Genomic DNA, 19,926 nt, shown 5'->3' with positions numbered 1-19,926 from the left:
AAATTGGTGGTATCATTAAGCCAGGTTCATAGTCTCTTAAAATTAGAGTCAATTCAATTTAATAAATATTTATTAAGCATCTCCTATGTGTAAGCTAATATTATATATTATAAACAGGGTCTGGCAGAAGTAAGGCTTGCTTAAGTATGGTTGGTAGGGTATGTGAATCTCTCACACAATTTGAACATTTCACCTAAAATGTCATGTTGTGCTTGAGTGTGATATTGTTTGTTACATAACTACATGTTTATGATTTTGTAATAAAACATTTTGTAGTTAAAAAGGGGCATTATTTGTACCAGACCCTGTATTTTAGTGGAAGTATTATTCTCCTAGGAATAATAAAACCTGTATTCTAGCCATAGCTCTGACCACTTTTAAGCTCTGGCATCTTCATTTATAAAAAGGGTCTTCCAAAAGTTTTTCTTGTTTGAACATCCAACTTAAGAACCTCTGCATACAAGCTGAGTTGCAAATAAAGGTTTTACAAAAACAACTTTACTTTATAAAATTGCTGCAGCCTTCTAGAAAAAAGCTACCTTGAAATAATAATATTAATAGCTAACTTTTATTGAGCCTTTACTTCGTACCAAGCTCTGTGTTTACACTTTACAGGGATCATCTGACTTCAGCTTTATAAAAACTTTAGTGAGATATGAGCACCATTATCCCTATTTTGCAGATGGTGAGATTTGAGGCTTGAGGACATCAAGAGACACGTATGAGATCTGTTAGTAAGCCATACATTCAGGATTTCAACTTGGACAGGGTAACTCTGGGCCCAGGCTCTTCACCATGGTACTTATACTGCCTGCCCATTACCCACTGAAAGTTTAGGGATAACCTGCAGATAGACCATTGTTTCTTACCTCTCAAAGGAAGTGAATTAGTATCTTGAGTTGCAAGACTATTGGGAAAGCTATTCCCTAGGACACTTCAGACCACAATATTAGACCGATCTCAGAGAACATGAGAGAATTCAGTGGGCCATTTTGCCTTTTTTGTGTGTGTGGGAAGTTTGTGTGTGTGTGTGTGTGTGTGTGTGTGTTATGCACATGTACATACATGCAGATATAGGGAACATTTTGAACTGGCTTCTTTCCATTTAGCTGGAAGTAAAATTGTTTGAATAAATTGACCAAGGTTTAGCAGAGAAACAGGTTTCCTAGATTCTTCATCCTGGTTGGTGGAGTGTGGGACAGGGGCAGAATAGGAGCAGGAGATAGAAGGGGTAGAGAGAAGGTCTTATAGGCATATTTCAAAATTTATTTGAAGGGTGGGAATTTGGTCTGCCCTGGCCACCTTGTAATGTTGATTTCCTGGGCCTTGGCTTGGAAAACTTTGGGCTCTCACTAATGTGTACAGGCTCAATCTCCCAGGTATACTGGAAGAGGCCAATGAATGCAAATGGAGTGAGAATTTAGTTGGGCCTTTTTGCCCTGTTTTTATTACGGAAGTATTGAATATATAGACTCAAATTGCATTTTTAAAGAGAAAACCACAGGTATCCTTTCTTCTTCTATCAAATATCCTTAGAAATAGTGTGTCCAGGAGAAGCAAGGTTATTTTATTGATTGAAGATTATGTCAGACCCCTAGCAGTTGGTGTGATTAAAGCTGTGGACAGATTAAAGGTTGCAGAGTTCATACTACTTTATTTCTTGCACGTGAGAACAGGAATATTTTCCTTTCATTTCTCTAATAAATAAATGGGGTAGTGTGTTCCTTTTTTTGTTACTTTTAACGTGTAGATTAACATAAGTTCTTTAAGAAAAAATATCAGCAAACTGGAGAGAAATCAAAGCTTTTTTCCCCTTAGGCTGAGTTCTTTTCCGCTTTTAAACAAAAACAAAAAAGGCCAGGGGGTGGGGTAATGGGGAGGGACAATCTGTGTCTGATTGACATAAAATTATTTGGGTTTTCAAAAGGATATGAAAGACAGAGGATAAAATTAAGGGAAGAGAGTAAGACTTTGGACAAGTAAAGTTTTCTTGGTGAGGAGCTAGGCATCAGGAGCAAGCCTGTCAAGATTGGCTTGAAGAATCTAAATAGTACTGGCAAAGAATTATATGGTAGTTTTTATCCAGGGGTTCTAGTTTAAAAGACTTGGGCTGTTTTCTGCATGTTTCAGTTAAAGAAAAAGACAACTTTTGTTTAGAATTGGACAATAGAAGCACAGTGGTTATTTACCATAGCTGTGTCAACAGTCCAGCTTTGATTCCAATTACAAGTTCCTCTCTTTGAAATTAGGGAAGACACCCCCAAATAATTACCTTGCAGACTGGAGACTGTTTTGCTTTTGATTGTGATTATACATTGGGCTGAAACAAGGTGGAAAGATAAATTTCCATGTTTGCTCACTCTGTATCTGTTCACTTCATTTTTGGTAATGCTGCAAGGAAATAATGTTAAATTAATCACTGTGTGGTTTTGTGGATTTTTTAAAAAACTTGGATGTTTTGGACATGCTCTCAAAATACAGAGATGCATGCTTGCTTTGTTTGCATTGCCTTGCTCCATAAATGATGTCTCTGGTGCAGATTTAAAAAGCTTTTCCTTTAAGTGACAAGAGTGAGTCACACATAAACCAGGAAGAAAATCAGTATGTGGATCATGTGCACACCACCTAAACACAAATGCCTGCTTGATAAATATTTTGGTGGGACCTGCAGGCCTTGTCTGAGGGAAAAAAACAGTATTTAGAAATGAGAACTATCTCAAATCCATATCTGGTCGGTGTTTGCAGCTAATCTCTCTAGTGTGAATCCAGTTTTTTCCTTTTGCAGAGCTACCGGGGCTGTGGAAGTGCTGAGAAAGCAAGTGGGGGCATCTTCTTGAAGGACAAGGGTTGCTGCTGTGCATTGAGAAGGGCAGTTGCCTTTGCTACTCCAGTAAGAATGAATGGGCCATTGATCAGATTGTAACCTCTGTGAGGGCAGGAACTATATGTTATGTGTCTTTTGTATTCCTCATTGAGTTTAGCATGAAGCTGGCATATATCTGGAATAGCCAGTGTGCAATAGGTACTTAATGACTTGGTTAAAAAGGAGTTTGAGGTTGCTTCTGCCCATCTGAGACTGTAGCAGTTGAATCGGGAGTTCCACTGAGCGTTTATCTTTAACCAAAAACCTACCTTTTGATGATTGCCTTTCCTTCTAGGATGTGGGGCATTAATCCTCACTTACTTGTCCTACCACTGATAGCAGTTTAAAGGTTGCACCCTAAAGGTGACAGTGGTTGTGGCTTCTGTCATCACCCATTAACCCAACTCAAATGAAGAAGCAGCTTTTTCTGGCTTTGAGGCTAGAAAGAGCAATCTTTCTAGTCTCGGACCTGCACATTTCCACCTCCTGGAAACTGGCCAGTCTTCTGAACACACTGCTAGATAGTGAGGTTCCTTTTTGTCCTGGTGGAAATAGAATCTGCCACTCATATAAAAGACAAGCACATGGGAAGACGAGTTATTTCCTTGGAAGGACTGGTTTATTTAACTGTTGGCCATTGGTGGCAAAATGGAAACGACGTTTTTATTTCTCCTCCCTCCCCTTCCTGAACATTTCAGAGTGACCACTGGTTGGACTTTGGCGGCACCTAACGTGAACCTGAGTGTTAGGGGAGAGGTAATCTGCTGTTGCGGTTTCTGGAGCTGCTCATAAGCAAGAATTCCCTATCCTGATCAAGGCTTTACGCCTAAAAGAAAGCAGAAATAGGTATGGATCATTGGTGTGTGTGTGTGTGTGTGTGTGTGTGTGTGTGCGCGCGCGCGCGTGCGCGCACGCCTGTGTGTGTGTTCAAGCCTGTGTGCATGCAGGGTGGGTTGGGTGTGAAATGGGAGGGGGTGGTGTACTTACTTCAGGGTCTGGGGCAGCTCAATGTCTGGATTTTCCTGCCTTGCAGGAGGGGTTTATAAGTGAATTTTTTGTAACCATACATACTCATGTTTCCATTGTTCGAGCAAGGAAAAGTGGTTTGGTAGTCATCTTTCCAGTTTTTAGCATCAAAAGAGATATATGTGTTATACTCGTTAGCCTATCAGAAAATCCCAATCTGATAGTTTAAATACAGAAGTTTGAATGGGTCACTGGGAGGGAGGAAAAGAGAACTTGAGTGCAGGTTGCTAGGCCCTTGGTGTACACTTCCCCCAAAATTGGATTAATGAGACTTAAAAGGGGCCTTTGGAAGGTTAACTGTGGGGTCAAACTACTCTGTCCAATAATTGGAAACTAGGTAGCAGTAATCATGCAAGAAGTGTGAAAAGAGAGCAGATGACTTCTCTCCATCTACCATATACATCTTCTGGGTCACTCATCTTTGTAACATTAAAAGAAAGAAGGGAAGGGAAGTTAAGGGGAAAAAGGGGAAGGGATTTGGAGGAACAAATAGGAAGGACACAGGGACGAGAACTAAGGGGGGTGGAAATGGGAGGGAGGTGGGGAGCAAGGGGCGGGGGGAGGCTGGGATGGGAGAAATAGACAAAAAAACTGTACTTGAAAAATAACTAAATAAAATTAATTTAAAAAAAAAGAAAGGGGTTCACGTTTCTGGAGAGACTAGAGGCTATTTAACATAGAAACCAGGGCCTTAGAACCAAAATTCCAGAATTCTCATCAAGGAGCCTGAAGGTGGGTTAGGTTGACCTTTATTGTGACTTTTTGTGTGACATCATGTCCATTATCCAACACTACTTAAGATCCTTAGAGTGAAAGTTTTATTATTGAACAGTAATGTGAAATTGCAGTACGTAATGCAAGAGACAGATTGTGTCCAAAGACTTTGTGAGCTTATAATAACTTTGTGTGTACTACTATACCATATAGAGGGAGAGAGAGACAGAGTGAGAGGTCAACTCTACTAATCTTCAGGTGTGGGGACAAAAGACAATAAAGGAGGAATCAATTGTTTGGGTTATCCTGTAAAACCATGCCATGCTTAGAATTTGATTCTTGAGTTGTCTTACTACTGATATGTTTCACTCGATCCACACTGCTTTCTTAAGAAAAATTAGTGGTATGGAAAGGATATTATAATTATACTCTTTCCAAAAGGATGACCTTCTTATGTTTTAATTTCTAAATGCTTTCAGAGTCACAGTTCAAATGAAAAAGGGCTATTCCCTCTAAACTCACCCTACCCAACAACAACATCCCAAAGACAATTCCAGGATGGTTGAAAGAGAAACTTTGTCAATAATGATTGTCCCAAGCCCTTCTCTTACTAAGCCAAGGAGCATCCAAAATGGACAGTACAAAAAAAGATTCCTCTGTGTGTGTGTGCGTGTGTATTTCAGAGCTTTATGAGATCAGAGAAAATTATTTTCATCAAGCAGGGATCATTTCTATCTGGTACAAGCCAAGCTCTCTTCACTTTTTTTTGTATTAGTTATTATTTGGCATTTTATAATTTCCTTTACATAGTGAACTGCTTTACAGATCCTGTCTACGAGGTAACTTCTCTCTACTGTCCTGCCCCCACTGCCACAGCCATAAGAGTTGGATTTTTTACTTAAATAGAATACAGAGAGATAAACCGTGTAAGTAAGGACGTAGGGAATTTGTTCTCTCTAATTCTTCTACTTAACTGTCCCAGGCTTTCCTGGTCCTCTCCGGGAGTTACATCAAGATTAAATATTTAACCCATGCTAAAAAGTGAAAGAGGAAATAAAGCTGCTTATGCCTCCTAGTTCCTTATCATATCAATGCTAGAGTCAAGAGTCACAAATAATTAATCTGTTAATTTTAGATAATCAATTCTCTGTATCTACAATGGAATCCTCATCCCAAATACCCATTTTCTTCCCCTTTAGAGGAATGATTTGTCCATCAACTGGGTGTTAAGCTTCCTGTTTCCCCTTCCTAGGTCAAGGGCAGCCCAGGTGCCCAATTTCTCTCTCTCTACACAAGGCACCACCAGCAATAGAGATGAGAAATTCTGAAGAACAGCCAAGTGGAGGAACCACAGTGTTGCAGCGCCTGCTACAAGAGCAGCTTCGCTATGGCAATCCTAGTGAGAATCGCAACCTGCTTGCCATACACCAGCAAGCCACAGGGAATGGCCCTCCTTTCCCCAGTGGCAGTGGGAATCCATGTCCTCAGAATGATGTGTTGAGTTCCCAGGATCACCACCAACAGCTTGTGGCACATCCTGCTAGACAAGAACCCCAGGGGCAGGAAATCCAGTCAGAAAACATTATCATGGAGAAGCAGCTTTCCCCTCGGATGCAAAATAATGAAGAACTCCCGACCTATGAAGAAGCCAAAGTCCAGTCCCAGTACTTTCGTGGCCAACAGCATGCCAGTGTTGGAGCTGCTTTTTATGTCACTGGAGTCACCAACCAGAAAATGAGGACTGAGGGACGCCCCTCAGTTCAGCGGCTTCATCCTGGGAAGATGCACCAAGATGAAGGACTCAGAGACCTTAAGCAAGGACATGTCCGCTCTTTGAGTGAACGACTAATGCAGATGTCTCTGGCCACCAGTGGAGTTAAGGCCCATCCACCTGTCACCAGCACTCCCCTTTCCCCACCACAACCCAATGACATCTACAAGAGTCCCACAAGTTCCAGTGATTTCTACAAGGCTCAAGCACTGACTCCAAGCCAGCATAGCATGAAGGGCATGGAACACCGAGGCCCCCCACCAGAGTATCCCTTCAAGGGTATGCCACCCCAGTCTGTAGTGTGCAAGCCCCAAGAGCCAGGGCACTTCTATAGCGAGCATCGTTTGAACCAGCCAGGGCGAACAGAGGGGCAACTGATGAGGTATCAGCATCCCCCTGAGTATGGAGCAACCAGGTAAGAGAGTTCCCTTTCTATAGTTTTCTCACCTCCTCTCCAACCAACTTCTGCTATGTGTTAGGAATCTTAAGGGAAAGAATGGGCAGGGGTTTGGGATGACAGACTCTGCAATGCATGGCTGGCCCCTGACTTAATAAATTTACTGCCAACCTGAATTTCTATTCATAATTAGCACAGCATTAACATTCCCTGAACTTTATAGGTTGAGTACAGCCTCAACTGCCTAGTGGATGATTTCAGCAGCTGTTTGCTCTTCCATCTCTTAGGATATTGAAAGAAGGGCCAGTGTTCCATCTTGTGAGTTATTAAGCCCTTCCTTTAGGAGCAGAAGCAAATTATCCTGGACTTTAATTTGTCTGGAATATCCTGTCACTTCTGTTTATTTGCCTCTGCAAAGCTCTCATCACATATTTTTTGCGAACAAATCTTTCTGCAGAATTACTGTTATTCTTTTAAGCACTAAACAAACACCCAGATATTATTGTGGGGAAACTATACATGTGTAGGTTCAGAATGTAGCTTGTCTTGTACTTCCTTTTAGTTTATGAAGTCTGGATTGCTTCATCTTTTTTTTGTAGAGACTTTGTTAGTTGCCTATTATGTTTTTAGATATCTAATTTAAATTTACATCATATTATATAGAAATTTTGGTCATATGCTAAAATATAGAAGGCAAAATACACTCAAGACTTCTGTACCACTTGCTGTTAGTTCAGGAGTACTGAACTGTTCCATATATTTATTTCTCCTTAAATATAGGAGTGGGCAAAAGTAGGCTTATACCTGTGAGTTTGTGAAAGATGGAGTTTATTCGTGTATTATTATGTATTAATTACTGTATTATTCATTTGTATTAGAACTGTAAACCTTTTTTTTGCCTACTCATGTATATTTCTGATTTATTTAAGGACCAACTATATCAACCAGACTTTAGATTCCATTGTTTCATTCATTGTTCCGATTGTTACTATTGGGACCACGTCTGTGATTAGTAGTATGTCAGTATATGGGACAGAGGGAAGGTTTCAACCATGGGCAACAAAGATGGACCTCATGTGGTATTTTTGCCCTTTTACCATGGGTAATTATGGGTGACCATGAGATTTGAAGTGCCTGGACCTAGGTTGGCTTTTTCCATAAGGGACCCCTAGACTAGGCCTGTTATCTCTTTGATGGCTCTTTGCTTCCTGTCTCCTCATTCTTTTGAGGAAAAGCCTCTTGGCTTGAAATTCTTCACTGGGTGACTCAGGAGACAAAGCAGTCACTGGGGTAGAGTAGAGGTCAGGTAACAGCATGCCTCTGCATTTCCTGGTGTTTCATAATTTTCTCCTTCCAGATACAGCTTTTTAGCTAGAGGCAATTCACTTTGGGCTCCACCCCTAACTTTTCCAGTTTAGGGTATTTTTTCCTTAACTCAGGTTCATTTCCTAACCCTTTTTCAACCTTCTCTGTGCAGCTTTCAAAGAGCAGGAGTCTAAGTTCTGATAAGTGGGTTGGAACAGGAAGTGGGGTAATGGACAGGATTATTCTGGTTTAACTGAGAGCAAGAACCCAATTCCCACCTGCCCAATGAAACGGAAGACCCAGGGAAGGGTTGGTCTCTTGGATTGCTTAGCTTAGTGGAAGCCCGTCCAAGCCAGCAAGATGTCAATGAAACTGGGATTTTTGTTTTGTTCTTCCCATTAGTATGGAAGAGTTTTTGGGACTCCCTACCTACTGTATGTGGATGGGCTGATGTCTGTTGCCTTGTGGGAGGGGAGTGTGTTGGCTGGGGTGTGGAGCAAAAACCAAAGCCCCACTCAGCACATGGCCCCCCTTCCCAGGAAAGCTATTTTCAGAACTCAGTCACCAGTATTGTTCATGATCAGAAATGGCTCCCACAGTGTTTAAAGCTAGATGGAAAAGTCCTTTGATCCACCTAAATAAATAATAAGTAACCCAAAAAGGAATTTTTTTCTTCCCATGCTGTTAAGCCACCAGAGAAATTTAGCTGCATCTATTTTACAGGAAGATATTGTATTTTTTTCTTCCCTCATACATTATCTATGGCTCTATTTTTCTATCTGCAAAAGCAGTAAAGCCCATGCTCATTACTCTCTTTAGCAGTATTTTAATACACAACTTTGATCTAAAAGTTCTTTTTTTTCTCTATGGGAGAAGAATAGGGTGCTTGATATGTTTGATGAATATTCAAACTTAAAAGATGCTCTGTGTGAAGTTTGGGTCTACATCAGCCAAATTTTGCCAATAAAATGTTTGCAGGTCATGGGACAAGGGAGTGGAACCTATTGACAAATGACTGGCAAGGGGAGGTAGTTGAATTGCATTCCAGAAGTGTACACTTTTAAGTGGTGATACATTTGTCCTCCTTATTTCCTTTAATAGTTTGTGAGTACTTTTCCAAGTAACTGCTGCTAGAATGAAATAATTAGAAGACTAAATTCTTAGTTCTGTTTTTAATTTTCTTATTTTTAAAAAATGTGTTATTTATTTATTTTTAGAGAGAGGGGAAGGAAGAGAGAAAGAGAGGGAGAGAAACATCAATATCTGGTTGCCTCTCACATGCCCCCCCCCCACTGGGGACCTGGCCTGCAACCCAGGCATGTACCCTGATTGGGAATCAAATTGGTGACCCTTGGCTTCACAGTCCAGCACTCAGTCCACTATACCACACCAGCCAGGATCTACATTCTCAGTTCTTAATCCACAAATTACATATATGGATGCAAAGCAAGCTCTTTAAACAAAGTGCTGTTCAAAAAAACTTTTGTTTGCCTTTCAAGGTGCAGTAAAATGTTAGAGATTTGCTGTTAAAATGAACAAAATGTTATAAACAACATTTTTATTACTTCATCTTCCATATGCCCTCCTCCCCACTTAAAAAATAAATATCATGAATGCTTAGATTTCCAGATAGGAAACAAGGCCAAGCCATGTGAAGAATTAAGCATTTTCTAAATCTTTGTCTTTTTAATTGCTGAGCCTATTCTGCATTTGGGGTTTATACATTTATCAACTGCCTTTAAAAATTAAGTATTGTCTGTTTGCAAAGCAGCCACCTCCTTTCAGTTGTTGAGGTCATACCCAGATATGACGTTTCTTAAAATCCTTGTTTAGAGGAATCTAAGGAAAACCTAACTCTGCAGTTCAGAGCATAGCTGGTTGTGCAAGAGAAACAATAAAAAATTTGCGGCCCTCTCCAGGATTCACATATTTACTATCACAGAGCCTGGAAAAGGCCCCATTTCTGTAGGGAAAATAAATTGGATTCCAGGCTGTTGGTGGCACCTGCTCTGGTGAGAGTGTGAGGGCTTGTATACATGTGGGCCAGAAGTATGTAGTATGTGTGTGGGGGTGGGTGATTGCATGGCTGGGGATGTGGGGGCCTTCAGTCAGTGTAGCAGGGTGGAAGGTGCTATGTCAACTTAGTGGACTTACCTTTGCTATCCCCCCCTTGTGTACCTTTGCTATCTATCCCCTCTTGTGTCTCTGTAAGCTGTTCGTGTCTGGGAGGAAGTTCTCCCTGCTCCCGGGGGGGGGTGCTGATTATAGCCATTGGCCTCAGTCCTGCATATATGCCCTTTTTTCCTTTTCTGCAGAGCACCAGGGACCCACATTGTCTTAGGAAGGGGCAAGATGAAGGGAGAGAAGGGACAGGGAAGCAGGTCAGGGCTTCCATGGGACCATATGATTCTATTGTCTGCTGGAGGCTTGTTCCTGGTTAATATGCCAGTGGGCAGGAGTTCATGCTGCTGTGCTGGGGAGTGAGCTGCTAACCCAGCTACCACGTTTATTATTATTGTTACTTTTATTACTTAATCTTGACTATATTTTTACCTCCTCTGACACCCCCCCAGCTCTCCCCCACCCCTGCCATTTTTCAGTCCTCTCCTCTTACGTGGGAACTTCACAAGAGTTAATGTGGTCCTGCTTTTTTGTGGTGGGCGGTTGCTGGAGCCCAGATGGAGTTCATTGGCTGGAGGGCTTTCTCTCCCTTTGCAACTGCCCAAGCCTTGCTTCATGTTTGCAAACCTGCCAGGGATGGACTGTCTTGGTTTTCCCAACACCATGGTGCACTGAAATCTGCTTCCTTTTCCAGTCTGTGAAACTGAGGGGTAGCTGCTTTATTTCCACTTATCTCTTACGCAGTGCCTAGAGTCATGGCCAGAGCCAGTGCAGTTTTGGGCTTATTTGACTCTGAACACCTCTTTCCACAGATTTTGTGGTCTTCTCCAGGAGGCTATGAACTGTTCAGTGCATGGAGGGTCCATTCAGCATCCAGGCAGGAGGGAGACCAGTGGCCCATTTGTTTGAAGGAGAGGCCTAGGTTGCTGATGGGGCTCAAGGGAGCTGGAGAGGGCGGGGAGAAAGCCCAGTTCAGAACTGGGCATTCAATCTTTAAAAAAGAATCTCTCCCAGGCCTTGGGTTTTCAAATTCTGACAATGAAGATGAAGGTTAATATGGTCATTTTTTTCCCTTAAATTTTGAAATTTTGAGAACTAGATTGGAGACCATGAAATATAAGCCACTGTTTTCTGCCTAACCTATTCAAAAGCCCCAACAAATCCTAGGACATTATATTTATCTCTAGGGAGAATCTCTATCCAGAAAAAGTCCAGCCATTTTAACATGAGGAGAAGAGTGGACTGGCGTGGACATGTGTGAACAATGACAACTTCACTGTACTTGTCAGTGGAGGTGGTAGATGCTATTAAGTGAGCATGTGTATAGTATGACTGTTGCATTCAAAATGACTGAGCGAGGAGAACAACAAATTGGCATCAAATTTTGTGTTAAGCTTGAATATTCCCCTGCAGAAACTATTCAGATGATTCAGAAGGCCGCAGCTATGGGCAACTGGTGATTGGTAGCTTCATCACAACAATGTGCCTGCTGAAGCATTATGTCTTGTGCAGAGTTCTTGATGGTGAAACATCGAATCACCCACGTGAACTCAGCCCCCCTATAGCCCAGACTTGGCACCCTGTGCCTTCTGGTTTTTCCTAAAACTAAAATCACCATTGAAAGTGATTTATATTATGTATAATATTATATAATTATTATATAATTACACTAATTATTATATATAATGTTAGCTTTTCCTTGAAGAGGAAGAAGAGCACATTGTCAATTTTACCTTTAAAGAAACTAGGGATCCACAGTATGGAAAATGGAGAAAGACTCTTCCCCAAATAGTTTGCAAACAGCTTCCAGGCTTTTGATTGGATGAGTGCTTTGAGCTCTTGGAAAAAGGTTATATAAAGGTAGTAACTTTCCAGTTGTAATCATGCGTACCATGTAACTTTTTCTATCCACAAATAGTTCTCATGCCCTCTTCAAAACTCAGTAATTGTTTATAGTGACGTGTATGAAATTTTAAAAATGTGGGTACACCAGAGGCATTGATGGGGCTAAGAGACAGAATCTAGGACTTGAGCAGGTTTGAGCTGGATGTTGAACATCCAGGTAATTGGGTATCCATGAGCAAGTGTTTGGAATGATTTCGTAGCTATAAAAATTCCTAATAGTGAGACTCTTTTGCAAGGAATATATAAATGAACAATAATGATAATTGAATATGTATGGGAGAGGTGTGCTTTAGCATCTGGAATATCAGTTAAAAGTTAATTGCTCCTGGTGACTTGTCCTGGTTTCACCATGAATTTTGCAATTTAGTGTAAAGATTAAATGGATATCCCACAAGTAAAATCACTAACAGGGTCAACCAGTCTCACTGAGAGGTAGATAAGAGACTCTTTGTAATTCCTGTTCAGGTCCAAAATGAGAATAGTCCAGTATTTTTGTAATTCATTTGCAACCTCAGGAATGAAATAGGCTCTTGCAAATAAAATAACTTGAGCGATGTTACACAGCTAGTTAGCAGTAGAAAAGATCTCTAAACTGTTGGGATCCAAATTCCATGCACGTAGCCATCTGTCTTCCCTGGATGGACATACGTCAACTACAGTACAAGCATCCACAGGATGTGGGGGTATATGAGGTTCACTGGGCATGCTTTGGGTGGGGTGTATAAGCTTTTTGTCCTTAGTGTATATTGACAGATACTCTTCCTGGTAGTGGTGATGGTGGAAGTGATCCATTCACATACTCTGATTGTTTCTTTTAATGGCTAGTAGTCTGGTGTTAGGTATAAAAATGGAAGAGCTGCATTAAACAATGTACCAAAGTTCTCTTTCTGGAACTTTCTGTAAGCAATAAGCTGGCAATCTGAACATCAATGTGTGGAAATCAATATATTATGGTAGTGGATTGACACTGGAAATGGGAATTGGGAAACAAGGGTTCTATTCTGTCACACCACTAACTCACTGTAATATTTGACAGATCGTTTCCCCTTTCTGGACATCTGTTTCTCCCACTGTCCAATGACAGAGTTAGCCTAAATCATTTCATCAAGGCCTTTCCAGTTCTTATATTTTCTTATTCAGTACATCAAAAATTGTATAGTAATGTTGCATATAACCCCCTCAAAGCCATGGTATTATTACTACTAGTAGACATCAGCCAACTATTAATAACTGTAATCAGTAACACTTATTTGGTATCTCTAAAAAGAATCTATGTATCCTCAAGTAATTTTTTTGGAAATGTTTATTATCGAAGAGACTTGCAGATAGCAAGAAAGTGGGATGGTTTTGACTACTTTTTGCTATTCTTTCCTTCTGGACAAGTGGAACACATTTTCTAAATTTGACTCTTTACGTGTACCAGAGCACATGTAGAATGTCAGAAAAGGTTTACTTTAAAATGAGGTGAAAAAAATTACCCCATAGAAGACTCATTTAAAATCCCTCAACTTGAGCACTGAATGCATAGGAATACATCACTTTGATTTTCACAAAGCAACCTTTGAAGATCATCTGGTTCAGCCCTCCATGGGATGACGTCCTTGTCTATCAGGCAGTCACAGAAGGTCAGGCCTGGAAAGGATTATAGAGGTCTTGGCAGAGATCCCATAGTCCTAATCTAACACTGCCCTCTGTTCATGTTGCAGGTGTCCTGGGGGCACTGGAAGCCTCTTCATTTCTCTTTCTTGTGCCTTTCTCGTCCAGTACCTTCAGAGATAGCTTAACCTTAGCATGCCCTCCATGTTTTACAGGACAATACAGGACATCTCGTTGCCGCTGTCAGCCAGGAACTCTCAGCCTCACAGCCCTACTTCTTCCCTCACATCTGGGGGTTCCTTGTCCTTGCTGCAGTCTCCACCATCCACTAGATTATCTCCTGCCCAACATCCATCGGCTCCAAACCAAGGAGACCACTCAGCTCACCTACCTAAGCCACAGCAACATTTCCTTCCTAATCAGGCTCACCAGGGTGATCATTACCGCCTCGCCCAGCCAGGCCTGAGTCAGCAGCAGCAGCAACAGCAGCAACACCACCACCACCATCACCAGCAGCAGCCAGCAGAAGCCTATTCAGCTATGCCTAGGGCTCAGCAGTCTTCTGCTTCTTATCAGCCAATGCCAGCAGACCCTTTTGCCATTGTTTCCAGAGCCCAGCAGATGGTTGAGATCCTCTCAGATGAGAACCGGAACTTGCGTCAGGAGTTGGAAGGATGCTATGAAAAGGTGGCAAGACTGCAGAAGGTGAGCCCCTCCTCATGTTGGGGTGTTAGAGTCTCCTTTAAATCTTACATGTTTAATATCAATGTAAAAGTCTCTATTTGTGGGTGCCTGCAGACTTATGGGCAGGTCTTTAGGATTCTTATATCTCAAGATAAGATATGGATCAAATTTTGGAATATGCCTTTGCCCGTCTTTCTGGGAGAAGTAACATTTTACATTTATGTGGAGGAAAAAACATATTTGTACGGTTTTCCCAGACACCATAGCCTTGAGTAAACTTAATTGATTGTTTTAGAATTCTAGTAGGTTAAAGAAACATCTTCATAAGGTCAAGAACACTGGTGATATCTGTGTATATAAAGGACATGCCAACATAAAGACTTTTGTCTTGATTGTATTTTCCCAAATGCTGAATTTGAATTGTAAATATAAAACCATAGTTCCTAGAAATATCTCGCCACTGAAGTTAGATCCTTCCCTGCCTCTTTCTGCAAAGGGCTTAGAGCACTTTTCCTAGTAGGAGTTCCCATGGTAACTGTTTTTTAACACTCACTTCTTTATCCTCCTTTTTGCTTTGGTCCTCCCTTTCAGTTTAAATTCAACATCTGCTCTCTTTCTCTGGTGTGTGTGGGGGTGAGGAGGGGCTTAGCACCACAGCTGGGTGACAGGTGACAGCCCTAGGCTGAGGAAGTAGAAAAAGGAATGAATGTCCCCAGGTCACATTTTTTCCTGGGCCCCTCCTGTCTCTTGCAGCTGGGTTTTTAGCTCTTGAGTGCCCTAAGCTAGGAACCCTAGCTCTTGGCTTCCAGGGGCTGTTGGTAAATAGGGTTACGCCTTTGGCAGCCTCTTTGCAGCTTTTGTCATTGTAGAGCCCATGTGGTTTGATGTCAGACAAAGACAATGTGAACTGTTCAGGGAGGAGAGAGCAGGGGAGGGAGGGAAGGTTGCCTGGTATTGTTCAGCAACTCTGTCCTTAGGAAATACCCACAAGTGGAAATTTCAGGGGTCTGAATGAAGCCGAAAATTTGTAAACACCAAGTCTGGGTCCTAAAGGAGAGAGGAGGACTTACCATAAGCTAAGTATATTTATGTAGTAAAAACACTTACCTCCAATGTTCCCAAATCAGGATGGGGGTTGTTGGGGTTAAATGAGAACTGTTTGTCAATGGCTTTTCTCTCAATTTAAAATTTTCTCCCTTGACTCCTTTAACTATACTACCCATCACCCCTATCACACTGGTTCACTAAATAGATCATATTCACACATTAGTGGCACACTGGCGCAGTTTGGCTGATTAGGTTTAACAGTTGATACCCTTCCCCAAACTTTCTATTTAGGGTGACCCCAGCCACATCTTTGATGCAATAACTGAAGGATGGACCCAGATTGTCTATAGGTCCTCTTCACCAAAGGATCTCAGGTGAATTTTTTTTTGGGGGGGGAGGAAAGGTGACAGGTAGAGGAGCAGAATAGGATTTATGTTGTTTCTTCCCAAGTATGGGGAAAGATGCCTCAACCAAGTGTAATTAGAACAGCTTGAGTGTTGGAGTAAGTGAAGGCCAACCCAGTACTGCAGTAGATAAGAGGCACAGGTGAGGTAGAAGAGGAAAGGAAAGTGGGGATAATAAGGTAGATACTAGATGGAGCTAGAAAAAATAAAGAGGCTCAAAGTTTATGAGGGATATAAATAAGTAGACAGAATAAATCTGAAAATTCACTACCACCCTCCTTCTCTCCTGCTCTGACCATCATGCCAAGCAAACTAGTGGATAGTCCCTTCTGTGAATTCTTTTACTGGAAGATTCTGTTGACAGGGGTAGAAATTGCCCTTTTGGAGGGAGGGTATAGTATTTACACAGGTGGGTAGGGAAAGGATTGGTACAGATCTTGAAATAGTACTCTGAACAATGTGAGTAGGACTGCCTTCCAGGTGTGGCATTCTGTGGGGAACTGGAAAGCCTTGTATTCTAAAGGCTGCCCAGAGTAGACCAACACCAAGCTGCTCTTTCAAATGGAAATGTTTATTTTCTCTACTCAGCACTTGAATTTCACACAGAAGCTTTATCAGGCTCAAGCCTTGCAGATCATGTCGCTAAATGCCATTCATCAGTTTTCCTCTTCTGTGATGCTATCTTGGTTCCATCTGCAAGGAGAAAAACACTCTCAAGTCTGCTCTTTTCTGCGGTGTAAGCCTCATTTGTTTGCAGGTCGTCCTGCATCAGGCATAATTTTGGAGCGGGGCAGCTGGAATCTGAGTTGTTTGGCAAACCCACTGGGGGCCTGATATTTCTCCCCATAAAGTACCCTGAGCTTTTTTAAGGAGGATAGTGGAAAACTAAGAGGGAATGTATAATGTTTGCAAGAATCTAATTTAATCTGAAAATTGCTTAATAGACCTTGGGGTTTATTTGTCTTATACAAATTATATGCAAATATCTCTATGGTTATTATATGTGCAATAAAACTATACTGGTTCCAGAAAGACTTTGGAGTCTAATTTCTTATTTTCTTCTTGTTTTGGGCTGATTCAGGGCAAAGTCTTTTCTTTCCCTTTGATTTTTTCTCCCATTTACAAGATTTTCAGGAGTGTCATAAATACAGCTCCATGCATTTCTGTTAAAAAATCTGTGCTGGTTTCCCACTAACTGTGGAGTAAAGTCCAAATGCCTGGCATTAAAGCCGTTTTATGGTCTGACTCCAGTCTATCTGTGCAGCTAGATCTCATCAGCTTCCCCCTGTGTATCCTACAGTGCTCAGACAAACAGGAGTACAGGTCATCCTGGGAATGCATTCACAAATTCAGAATAAAATACTCTTCCCCTCACCTCTGCTCACTGAAACTTGATGCAGCTCTTAGGATCTGATTCTAAATGCCACCTCCTCCCTGAAATTGTCCTCCTCTCCCTTCCCCCCCAACTAGGAATAACCTCTTCCTCTCCTGCACTTTATAGGACTATGCCTACTTTTCTTAATAATGTCTCTTTCCCTGTATTCTTATACTTGATTAGCTCACAAGCTCCTTGAGGGCAACGATAATGTTCTCACTCATGTTTACACACCCACAGCATCTTAAAGATTTTTTCTAAATATTTGGCCCTTGGTAAATATTTTTAAAATTGAACTGAGCTACTGTAAGAGCCCGAAGCTTAGAGTTTCTATGGTTTGCTTCTGCCACTAACTTCATATTGGGAAAGGCAATGTAACTCTTCTCTCTGCTAAAATGGGGAGAGGTATTCTTGCACAGACACCTATCAGGGTAAATCAAAATAAATCTGAAAGCCCTTTAAGCGCTCTAGGATAACATTAATTACATACTATATGCATTATTATTTTCAAAATTAAGCAATTCTTACTCAGGTATGAAAATCATTTATAACTATACTTATGAAATTTATTCTCTCCTACCAGCTTCTCTGAAGGCAGAAACTGTATTCGTTTTTAACCTGAGGAACTGTCCTGACCCAGTGAGATAATTACTGAGCTTAAGGTTGAATTTTGAAATCCTTCTGGGAAACTTTTCTTATCAGTGTTTTGCCTCCTGGCCATCTAAAAAGCCCTGGGTGAAGCTGTCATTAAGAATTTGCATGTGTTTTCAGACCATTTTTTTCCTATTGCTCCAACCGTTCACACTATCTTGTCTTTTTTTTTCAGGTGGAGACAGAAATCCAGCATGTCTCAGAGGCATATGAGAATCTTGTAAAGTCATCCTCCAAAAGAGAAGCTCTGGAGAAAGCCATGAGAAACAAGCTTGAGGGGGAGATTCGGAGAATGCATGACTTCAACAGGGACCTGAGAGGTGAGGGCATCACTTCTGAAGCATAAGTCAAGATGGTGAATGGAAGGGCTATAGAGCACACGTTGAAGCTTTTAGGTTTGTTCGGCCTACTAGTATGATTAGTAAATTATAGGGCATACACCAGGCCAGATTTTTGTGACTACAATAGTACTTGGCCCCAAGTTTGCTTAATCAAAGTGGGAGGAGCTGATGTGTTAATCAGATGGTATCCAACCTAGGACATTTGAACCCACCTGGTTCACCCCCATAATTGGTGCTGTCTCTCTTACTTTATAGGTTTTACAGAGGCTGGTCTTATCTTCCATTGTTTCTAGGACTCCCTCCTTGTATTTTTACCTTAACATAATAAGATTGAAAATGTTGAGAAATAACACTTTCAAACCCCTTGAAAACTGATGATCTTGACCTTGGGGATATTATTTTCTATCTTTGAATTTAGGTTATCTTATCTATAAAATAAAGGATCTGAACTAGATGCTGCCTGTGGTCCCCTTGCAGCTTTGACATTACATGATCCTAGACTTTATAATGAATAACTTTGATGTTTTTCTTTTCTTTTTTTAATATTAAATTTTATTTAGTTACTTTTCAAATACATTTTTTTAATCTATTTCTCCCATCCCACCCCCCCCGCCCGGTCTCCCCCCTCCTTCCCATCCCCCCCCCCCAGTCCTCATCTCTGTGTCTTTCATACTTGTTCCTCAAAATCCCCCCCCCCCTTTTTCCCTTAAGTTCCCTTCCCTCTCCACTCTGGTCTTTGCCCACTTGTTCTCTATTTCAGTGTCTTTGATTTTATTCTGTTTGCTTGTTTGTTTTATTCTTTAGCTTCCTGTCAAAGGTGAGATCATATGGTATTTGTCCTTCAATGCCTGGCCTATTTCACTCAGTATAATGCTTTCCAGTTCCATCCATGTTGTTGCAAAAGGTAGTAGCTCCTTCTTTCTCTCTGCTGCATAGAATTCCATTGTGTATATGTACCACCATTTTTTGATCCATTCGTTTACTGATGGGCACCTAGGTTGCTTCCAACTCTTGGCTGTTGTAAATTGTGCTGCTATGAACATTGTGGTGCATAGGTTCTTTGAAATTGATGTTTTAGGATTCTTGGGGTATAATCCTAGCAGTGGCATTGCTGGGTCAAAAGGCCAGTCAATTTTTATTTTTCTGAGAAAATTCCATACTGTTTTCCATAATGGTTGTACCAGTCTGCAATCCCACCAACAGTGAACTAAGGTCCCCTTTTCCCCACAACCTCTCCAACATTTGTTGTTTGTTGCTTTGTCTATTATAGCCATCCTGACTGGTGTAAAGTGGTATCTCATTGTGGTTTTAATTTGCATCTCTCTGATAGCTAATGATATTGAGCATCTCTTCATGTGTCTCTGGATATTCTGTATATCCTCTTTAGAGAAGTGTTTGTTCAAGTCCTTTTCCCATTTTTTAATTGGGTTCGATGTCTTCCTAGAGTGGAGTCGTGTAAGTTCTTTGTATATTTTGGAGATTAAACCTTTATCTGAGGTATCATTGGCAAATATGTTTTCCCATACAGTTGGTTGCCTTTTTAATTTAATACTGTTTTCTTTAGCCCTGCAGAAGCTTTTTATTTTGATGAGATCCCATTTGTTTATTCTTTCCTTTATATTCCTTGCTCTAGGGGACATATCCGTAAAAATGTTGCTGTGTGGAATATCTGAGATTTTCTTGCCAATGTTCTCCTCTAGGACTTTAATGGTGTCACAGCTTATAT

General features: G+C 41.1%; 1 protein-coding gene across 4 annotated transcripts in view; it reads left to right on the top strand.

Annotated features, from left to right (window-relative positions):
- The window catches only part of AMOT (angiomotin), a 69,023-nt gene that overhangs the window by 11,828 nt on the left and 37,269 nt on the right, over positions 1-19,926 (top strand). For 2 of the 4 annotated variants that reach the window (XM_037167202.2, XM_037167203.2), the window contains exons 4-7: positions 3,562-3,709; positions 5,856-6,789; positions 13,914-14,403; positions 18,035-18,179. In XM_037167202.2, the coding sequence (XP_037023097.2) occupies positions 5,918-6,789; positions 13,914-14,403; positions 18,035-18,179 (1,507 nt within the window). In that variant the 5' untranslated portion in view covers positions 3,562-3,709; positions 5,856-5,917. Of the gene's footprint in view, positions 1-3,561; positions 3,710-5,855; positions 6,790-13,913; positions 14,404-18,034; positions 18,180-19,926 lie in introns of those variants that run through there. The other 2 variants (XM_037167204.2, XM_053657528.1) reach the window with 2 other exon arrangements.

Source organism: Artibeus jamaicensis, unplaced genomic scaffold, assembly GCF_021234435.1.
Source record: "Artibeus jamaicensis isolate MK-2021 breed Jamaican fruit bat unplaced genomic scaffold, CSHL_Jam_final scaffold_461, whole genome shotgun sequence".
In the NCBI taxonomy this organism is placed as follows: Eukaryota; Metazoa; Chordata; class Mammalia; order Chiroptera; family Phyllostomidae; genus Artibeus; species Artibeus jamaicensis.
The sequence above is the reverse complement of the archived record's forward strand: the minus strand, read 5'-3'. Positions and strand labels throughout refer to the sequence as shown.